The 10,227-nt window shown below is 24.3% G+C and overlaps 2 protein-coding genes across 2 annotated transcripts in view; both read right to left on the reverse strand.

Moving 5' to 3' along the window:
• Positions 1 to 919, reverse strand: part of LOC111625401 — a 19,165-nt gene extending 18,246 nt beyond the window's left edge. Inside the window, exon 1 of the mRNA XM_023368571.1 lies at positions 816 to 919. Within this exon, the coding sequence (XP_023224339.1) occupies positions 816 to 919 (104 nt within the window). The remainder of the gene's footprint in view (positions 1 to 815) is intronic.
• A 2,768-nt stretch (positions 920 to 3,687) lies between these two features.
• LOC111625485 overlaps positions 3,688 to 10,227 on the reverse strand; it is a 16,095-nt gene continuing 9,555 nt past the window's right edge. The window contains exons 3-9 of the mRNA XM_023368670.1: positions 9,754 to 9,809; positions 9,558 to 9,648; positions 8,127 to 8,229; positions 7,945 to 8,056; positions 7,763 to 7,868; positions 7,417 to 7,681; positions 3,688 to 3,786 (exon numbers count right to left, since the gene is read on the reverse strand). Of these exons, the coding sequence (XP_023224438.1) occupies positions 3,688 to 3,786; positions 7,417 to 7,681; positions 7,763 to 7,868; positions 7,945 to 8,056; positions 8,127 to 8,229; positions 9,558 to 9,648; positions 9,754 to 9,809 (832 nt within the window). The remainder of the gene's footprint in view (positions 3,787 to 7,416; positions 7,682 to 7,762; positions 7,869 to 7,944; positions 8,057 to 8,126; positions 8,230 to 9,557; positions 9,649 to 9,753; positions 9,810 to 10,227) is intronic.

Raw genomic sequence — 10,227 nt, forward strand, 5'->3', positions numbered from 1 at the left:
CATTAAAGAAAATTTCATAAAACTTTTTCTTGAAATATAATCTCTTAACAGCAAATAAATATATTTCATCTATATATATATATATTTCTAATATATATCTAAAAAAAAAAAACATGTACAAGAATAGGAATGTTCATGATTAAATATTTCAATACACTAATTATACATTTTTTATTATTTTTCTACTAAATTATTATTATAATTAAGACTATTTTTAATTTATTCATTGTTATTTTGCTGCTACATTAGAACCTGGTGTATTAGCAATTTTTCAATGTAATGAACATTAACAATTAATAAACCATACCACACTTATATACTGCATTTTATTGAGGATGGACTGTATTATTAAGTATTAGATTAAATTAAACTTTATTTTTTAAAAAATTGTAAGATTTTTGTTTGATACAAAAAATGCTGTACCAACTAATGAAAATTTAAATTATAAAACTTACTTTTAAAAAAATATTTTGTCTACAAATGTTACAAATCTAAAAAAGTTAGACAAGTTTTTAGGTTTCAATAACAATTACATTATACTGATAAAAAAAGAACATATTAAACTCATTTCCCTGTAATCACATATAAACATTAATTACAAAATGATTCAAATTAGAAGAATCTTGTAGCTATGTTTATTAAATGAAGCTATGGGGAACAAATCAAATAATCAAAATAAAACATATCACATAACAAAAAAATGCATTTCAATATTCTTTCCTTTATGAGCGTAATCATAATCTTATGAGTAAACACATATTAATGATAACATTCTACATTAATGTTTTAGTTCCAATTATAACAATAATACGTACATCAGATAACTGTAATGGATAGAATACAAACTATTATCAATGAATATTTCCAAATTTTCTTCTGTTACAGAAGATACTAACAAGTAAATGCATTTCAATACCATCATAAATTTTACATATAATTAACTATTATTAAACCTTTTAACATATAAATGTTTTAATTTCAAATGCATATTTGCTATATTTAACAAGTTATCAAATCAAGATTCTTAAAACTGCATTTAACATACAAAAACAAAATAATGTAAATCAATGTTACAAAATTTTTATCATCTATGGCTTTTTCCAATTTTTATATTTGTAATGCTACAAAGACTATTAATTTTAAATTATAAATATATTTAATCAATGTAAAGGAACCAGCAAATATTAATTTAATAATTATGTATTTTAAAAGAAATTATCATTGGTATTATATTAGATACTGGTCAATTTTTATCTCAATTAAGTTTCTGTATGAATACCAAATTTGGATTTTATTCTAAATTGGTAATTTATACAGAAACATAATTGAGTTAAAAATTGACTAGTATTTATTTCTGTATGAATAACAAATTTAGAATAAAATGAGCAATTATTTATTGTGACATCGTCACAATGCCAGGCTGCATTTTTAATAACCATATTTTTAATTTATTTAATTTAAAATATATGCTCTCCACCTCAAATTAGTAGTATCTTGCCCTGTACAATGGAGTTGGCCAGTCATCTATCTAACTCCTTTCAGGGGAAAAGTTTTGAATTGAAATAAAGTAACTTCTGGTTTCCATGAATTTATATTTAAGTGATATAATTTAAAATAAGAAAATCCAAATCATATTATAAATATATCATTTATATTTATGATTTCATTAAAATTCTTAAATTTATACTTTAAGTCTGCAAGAATTGAGTGACATTGTCATTAAATAGTTTACTTCTATTAATCTTTCAATATTCAAAATAGTACAATTAAAAAATAAACAAAACTTACTTTTTCCATTTTTTCATTTTTACTATTTACACATTTTTCTAATTCTACTTCCTGATTTTCTCTCTCTACTGTTTTCAAACTGAGATTTTTTTGACATAAACTATATAATAAAAAAATATAGAAATTAATTGGAAATTAATATGTGATATTAGAAATATTAATATATTCATTTACAGTTAATTACATAAAGATAAAAATACAGAAGGCAGTAACTAGGGATGAAATCATCTCATATCAAAATTCTTCTTTTATTGTGATATTAGAAACAATTTTACAAGTGATAAAAATAAATAAAACAAATTATGTTACCATGAAGAATATGAAAACTTTAATTTTACACAAAATAGATAGCAAACGTAACCATTTCAATGTGAGAGTATTAATCTTTTAATTAAGTGTCTCATAACTTTATGTGATTTAATATAGTCATACAACCATACAAGAAAACCAAAATATATACAAAAATACTTATTCTTGGTTACTTAGTATAAAACATTTAATTAATTAGTCAATTTATTACCTAGCAATAAGTTGTTTTTGTTTTTCTTTCAGTAACTCCCTTTTTTCTGTAATTCTTCTTTTTAATGATTTATGAATAGAAATCAAGTCTCTGAAATAAAATTATATGAAATATTTGAAATAAATTTTTAATATATCTGTCTACCTATCACAAAATAGCATTTTTGAAAAAGATTGAAATATCATTTATCATCATCTAAATAAGAATTAATATAACTATAAAAGTAAATAAATAAAAAATTGCTAGTTTACTAATAATTAATAATTACCTGTTTTAATATTTAAAAACTATAAAACATTTTGAATTATATTACTGAAATGATGATTCACTAATGATTTATAAAAGGTACATATCATAAAAAGAAAAATTTCAAATTATTTACAGAAATTATAATACAGATTCTATATTTTGTCATTATTAAATATTGACAGGAAAAAATTTCTAATAAACAGTTTGTTGCTTGTTTTAGTGATTGAAATTTGTTTCTTACAGCAAAAATTGTTCTTGGATACAAAATTCAAGTAAAATTAACTTCCTTATTCCGAAATTAAGTGTCAAATCTTAAAATTTTCAAGGCAAAATGATTTTTTAATGTTGAAAATATATTATGACTACAAACACTAAGCATATTTAAATAAAGTAAAAATACCCTCTTTTGGTGTTAAAATTTTAATACAATTAGAAATACTGTATTTATTTTAATAAACAGTGCAGTTGAAAGTTACAGATAACTCTCTAATAGTAAGTGCATTGTCTATTGGAGGAAGATGCCCAGCTGAAATATATAAAATCAACTATATTAACTCAGCAAATGTATATTCAAGATCAATATGTTTTTCCAATTTCTTGAAAATTTATTCTAATACATTAAAATGTTACATTTTTTATTTATTTATTTTTTGTTATAAATGTATACATATATACATTAAACCCTTGATTTAACAGATAAAAAATTTCTTCCTAAAAGAAATAACCATAGAACCTTTTCTTCATTCACCAATAGAATTTTATTTTAAGAGATTGGGTCAATAAGTCAATGAATTAATGATCATAAATTACTCAGTGTACATTACAATTATATTTTATTCATGCTTGTATATTATAGGACTATTTAAATACATCCTGTACATTGTAATTTCATTATTAATGTATTCTTATACAACACATTTGATTTAACAGATTTTCATCAATAGTGGACACTTCATTCTTCCAATTAGTTCATTAAATTAGAATTTATTGTGTTCTTTTACTTACCTTGCATTTTTATGCCATTTTTTGTGCAATTCTTGTGAAATTTCTTGTAATCTTAAAAAATTACAAATGGATTTATCTGTGGATAACTGAAGAATGGTAGTTGATGCTTTTGAANATTATATCATCTAATTACCAAATAAATCCGGTGTTAAATTGTCAACTGAATATGACGGCACATTCTCAAAACTATCTGATTCAGATCCATTCAAAACTGACTCAACAATCTACATAATAAAAAACATAAATAGGATAATTTCAGTAATTTGCAAATATCTTCGCCATTTATTTTTTTAAAAATACATCAAAAGAGAAAAAATAATACTTTTTCATTTTAATTTTTTTTAATTAATTTAATATATATAGAATAAAAAATAATATATAGTTAAAATTGACAACTACTGCTATGATTACCTTTATTATATCCTTTTTATCAGCTAAATATGGAATAAGATAGTAATTGTTGTAATTAATAATTACTATTAATTATACATAAATATAGAAAAATTATCTTGTGATATTATTACAATATAAAAATAGAGAAGAATCAAAATTTGAAAATTCTCTTATAAATTCTTTCAACAAATTCACATTATTGTTAGTAGATAATGAAATTAAAAAGCATGAATAGACCACATTATTTTCTATCTTTAATTATATACTATAATGTTTGATATTGTTTGCATACTAATTGTACATTTAGTTAATAAATAATTTCAAGTTTATGGCTTTCAATAAAGACAACAAAAAGCTGAAATAATATTTACTTGATTAAACTTTTAAACTTATACAATTCCATAGACTGGGGAGACCATTCCACTAATGGACATTTAAATTTTGCAATGCATATCTCGTCAAGAGATTTCCCACATTATTAAATGGCATCCATGTACTGAATCTGCAGTGTGAATTTCAGCAAGAAGGAGCAATATGTGGTCATAGGAAGTGGTAAACTAATTTCAGGTGTCTTGTTTAATTTTTTCAGGCAACACTTAAGATTCTCATCAGCTTGTTTTGCATTCCAGTTGAGACTAAAACATGAAGAAATATGTCTGTTGAGGTGCATGTTTAACATACAGAGTGTTTAACATTCAGATCTTGAGACTGTGATCCACTACCATTCAAACTTTAATCTTAACCTGTTCCATTAATCACTGGAAGCAGTCAACTTCAAAGTAAAAAAGTTTAGGCCTTGATCCTGTTCTCCAAATCCTTTTCAGATCTAGCTTCCAAACCATTTTCATAAACTTTTTGCTTCAATTGATATCAAAATCTCTGAATTGGGCTCAATTGCAGAACATTTGGATTACTGACTTCACATAAGATGAAAATTCCATAATGGTCCAACTTGGCAACTGTGTTGTGAGCAGAATGGGTAGTAGCCATGTCTAGTCAGAAGACAATATCCTTTGTCAAGAGAGTACAGTATTTTTTTAGGAAGGATACTAAAAATCTCTTCTGTATGCATTCATTGCCATGTACTTCTTTGATGATGAAGAACCATGACAAGACAATTAAGGTCCATGAATGTTCCTTTGTCTGATTGCCAGACAAACCAGAAGCTTCAGCGAAATCTTGGTGTGTGACTTCAGGATTCACATCTAGCCCCTCTTTGATGAAACAGTGATTGTTAGCAGCACAGTTGCTTCCATCAAAATTGAAATAGGACTTGTTGTCCATAATCACATCAAAATTGTTTGATGACTTCAAGATTCCATCAAGCAACTTCTGCAGGATTTTTTGATTAGTAAGTTTCTTCATCATGTATTTTGGAGCAGACTAATCTAGCAAACATGTCTATGTGAAATTTTGAACTTTCTACATAATTTTCTAAGCATTTGTCTAACTTTTTCCAAGGTCTCATCCTCCCTTCTTTTCAGCCATTTTCTTCATCTTCAATCATTTCCTGTCCTTTCAGCAGTCCTTCCTCTTGCTCTACCCTTAAAATGATGCTATACACTGTACACAATGGAAATCTGATTGCAAAGAAATATTTAACTGTATAAGATTTTTTCCATTTTTGTGATTTTCAGTATAAAATCTTTCAATTACATTTCTTTGATTAAATTCATCCATTTTTAATGGAAGGATTGGATGAATTTAATCAAAGAAATGTACTTACATAAACCTTTTCAATAAATGGAATCAAGAACCTTCTAGAATGTATGCTTTCTCATGCACATGTGCAATTATTTGAAATTACCAGAAAACATCATTGAAATTTCTGCAGATTTTAACAACAAACACCTGAACATGCACAGATGTAAATGACCATTTCACAAGCTATCATCATCAATACCTGTGGTTCTTTATCCTATTATGCAGTGTCTGCAACTTTTTTATTTAATATCTCTTTTGATGATTATGCCAATTTTTACAGCTATATAAACTAATAATAAAGCATTTTATTATTAGTTTATATAACTGTAAAAAGTGGATATTTTGTATTCAATTTTTTTTTTTATCAGCAAATGAATATCAATCCTTTGATTCTTTAGCTATTTTGTAATTATTTAAATACAAGAATGATAGTTTTAAACTTTTTACAAAATGTGCACGATATCTGAATTCTTTTGTGTCTGAAATCTTTGTAACTGATCAGGTTGTGTATCACACTATTCCACAATTGGATAATTTACCATTTTTGAAAAACTCACTTTTAATACTATACTTTAAATTTTATTTAACAAAATAATAGTTTGAAAAGTTGGACAACAAACAGTGATGTGGCAGTGTACAATTAAATTTGTTCTCTATAGCCTTAATTCACAATAAATGATTGTAAACTAAAATGTATCCAGATGTGGAATAGGCTCTACCAGAGTTAATTTTTATGCATTTTTGGAAAAGGTTTGATCAGGCATTGTTTACCCACATCTGTAATTTTCACAGAAAAGTAATAAATCAGAATGGCTTAAATAAATTATTACTCTATTAATATAAATTACTAATTACTACTAATACATTTTTATAAATTAAAATGGCTTAAATAAATTATATAAATTAGTAAGTCTAATTAATATCATCATTTTAAAAAATAGTAAATTTAAATGTTTTGAATCAATATCTATTTAATCAAAGAATTGATTTCAAATATACAATAAATGTTTATCGATTTTCATTTTCGGAGGCTTTAATGATTTGTGTCTGTTACACAAGTTTCTAGTTATTGTATAGAATAATTTTAAAAATTTTACATATATTTTTGAAAACATTAAAGCAAAAATAAACAATTATAATAAACATGATAATATATTAAAAATGAAAATTCGACCACAATCTGGTACATACCTAAAACAAAAATACTAATTTAAAAGTACAGAAAATGAAATTATATGAAATTAAATAAAGTTTTATAATTAAATTTTTAAAAATACAAAATTATTTATTATTTTTTAAAATTATTAAAATTTTTCCTAATTCAATTATAAATTATTCCAATAATCTAATCATTAGAATTATCCAAACAGTAATAACAAATTACTCAAATCATTAAAAAAATAATAAGCACATAAAACATTGTATATTTAATATTTATCACCAAAAATTCAATTATAAAACTAAACACAGTTTAAGCATATTTAAAAGTATATTATTATTCTTCTTTTATAAATTTTAAGTACTGAATTAAAGTTAAAAAGCAGATAAACTATGTTCAGTGTTTAAAGAAAAAAATTTAAAAAAACAAATAATAAAAATTCAGAACTAAAGAAAATTTTAAATAAATATTTCAATAATGCAGACTGCGGATATTCATTTTCTCTTATCGACATATAATAATAAACAATTAACTAAATAAATAATGTTTAAAAAATAACAAATAAAAAAAATTTACAAAGATTTTTCATTATTTATACCTTTTCAGCAAATTTACTTTTAACATTACAATCAACAGTAGAAAATTCTTTTTCTTCATTGAAAACATTCATAAGTTGCTTCCTAGAATTTGTCGATAAAATACTATCTGATCTATTAGCATGATTATATGCTGCAGAATAATACGAATCAATATTTCTGACAGAAGAGTCAGACAAATTTTCATTAGAGGAACAGTTAGAATGCCAAATGACTTTTGTTGTTTGCTTCTGACCAATCTTTTCTAATTGTATAACAGGAGATTTCCTAAATATAAATAATTATTAAATAATTACATTTAAATTTAAACTATAAGAAATTACTGAAATATTAAAAGAAAAAAAAAACCTTCTATTGTTGGAATCTCTTAAATTTGGACTACAAAGTGGATCATTTAACAATGGACTTCTAATATATTTTCTTTCTCTTTTCAAAATCACTTCTCCAGATGTTCCTGAATTTTATATATAATCAAAGGTTGTATGGATAAAAATATTTATTGAAATCATTTAACTGTGATAAAAACATACCCAAAGTAGGAGAAAGACAAAAGATTCTTGAAGGCAAAATAGACTGATCTTGACTTTCTGATGGTGAATAAATATAATCAGGGGTTTGTGAACATAACTGAAATGACTGCTCCTATATTAAAAATCATCTGTTATAAATTATTATTGAGAAACAAAAAACAAACTTCACAAAAATTACTAACCTGAATATTAATAATAGAATTATGGTTTTTTCCATTATAAATCCCATCTAAACTGTTTACAGAAATACCAATACCAGGTAGATATTCTGTATTTAACCTCAAACTAACATTAAAGCAAAAAATTTGTTTTAGAAATATAATCATTTGGTATAATTTAATCTAAAATTATATATATTAATTAAAAATTTATCACCACATTAATATAGTAACTACTACGATAGCTTTAACTAACACTTTTAACTTTTAATCTAAAAAAATAATCCATATTTATGAAAACAATTTAAATTTATGCCATTTTCAATCTTATATTGATTACATAAATAAAAATGAATTTTAAACAAAATAAATTTACACTTAAATTTATATTGGCAAGAATTTATAAAGAATTATCTATACAGTAGAGCATCGTTTATCCGAAAGTTGATTATCCGAAAGAATTCCAGTCGGCCTAAAGTATAATTTTTATTTGTTTTTATATTTTTCAATGTATATATTTCATTTGTAAAACATAAAGAAATCATTTTTAATGATACAATAGCCACGATCATTATTTTAAAAAGTTTATGTTAGGCTTAACATTGACGAAAATTCAACGCAAAGCGACACGCAACAGAGAAAAATTTCAACACAGGATAGATTAATATATTTTTTCGTACATAATCGATTATCCGAAAAATAAGTTATCCAAACAATCCCAGTCCCCAATTGATTCGGATAAACGACGCTCTACTGTAATTCCTTCATAGAATACCAGTGACTCTTTCATTTTTCACATTCAATTTAACAATATATTGCTGCTTTACTTTGATGATGACACAACTAAAAACAAATACTGATTTTGCTTTTTTGTTTTTGTTTTTTTTTTTTTTGAATAAACTCCTTAGATACAGTACTTTTATCATGTAAAATGGCATATTTCTACCTCTATTGGATTTCCATCAGAGATCACAGATGTCATCAACTGTTAATCAATTAGAATTTTTAAATGTGTCCCTTGTAAAATTAACATTTTTTAAATTATGCTACTATCAAAACAAAGCAATGATATTTGATATATGGCTAACATTTCTTCAGCATTCTCAAAGTTTTTGGAGACAAGAAATAAGGATAGTCAAAATAAAAAGCATGAAATAAGAGAACAGACAGTATAAGCTTAACATAAAAGAATTTGTAAACAAATAAGACATTCACTGCCACAATCTCCATTAAATCTGTAGAAAGCAGCTAAAGAATTGTTTACATATAACATAATGATTCATGTGTTAAAAGTTTTGCTCTGCATTTTTTAATTTATATATCTAAATCAAAAATATATATAGTAAAATATTTTACGATAAGAATTCTTCATGTTTAAGAAAAAGATTCATAAAGCAAACATTCACATAATAGGATCTAGGTATAGATAATTTTCTTTATAAACATCTATACTACCTTAATTCTTGTAAGATATGAAGATTTAAAATGTGGTTTTCTAAATAATCTTTCAAGACAGGAAGCCATTGTTTTGCATTTGGTAATTTTACTGAAAATTAAAAATTAAACATTAAATTTTTTTTCCACCATAAAAGAAAAAAGAAAAAATTGTTAACTATAAAACACATGAACGATAACTTTCATATTTAAATACCTTCCTTTAACTGTTTTTGTTGAAACTTTAAATATACATTCCAAATTCCTAGTATACTAAAACAAAGTCAGAAATAATAATCATTAAAAACTTAATTGATAATTGCATATTTTATTTTATTCTAGTTAACATATTCTTATAAATTCAAATGTCATTTATTTTGTTCTGCTATTATAATACAGTAGAACCTCGAAAACTCGGCCTAATGTGGACCGAAGGGTGGCCGAGTTTGTGAAAATGCTGGGTTATCGGGAATGGGGTTAATAAAGGATAAGTATGCGTGTTTCCTCAGAAAATAGTGTACTGTACTTGTATGTATTGTTTGCTGGAGAATACAACAGAGAATAAACTGCCCAAATACCCTTAAACAAAGGAAAAGTACGTACTTTATGAAGGCATAGAGCCTTTACTACATGAAAATGAAAATTAATGAATACACTGTGTACAGTAATTTACCTGATAAGACAGACCTCA

The sequence above is a fragment of the Centruroides sculpturatus genome, unplaced genomic scaffold (genome assembly GCF_000671375.1).
Source record: "Centruroides sculpturatus isolate CEXI.00-Female unplaced genomic scaffold, Cexi_2.0 scaffold93, whole genome shotgun sequence".
NCBI classification, from domain to species: Eukaryota; Metazoa; Arthropoda; class Arachnida; order Scorpiones; family Buthidae; genus Centruroides; species Centruroides sculpturatus.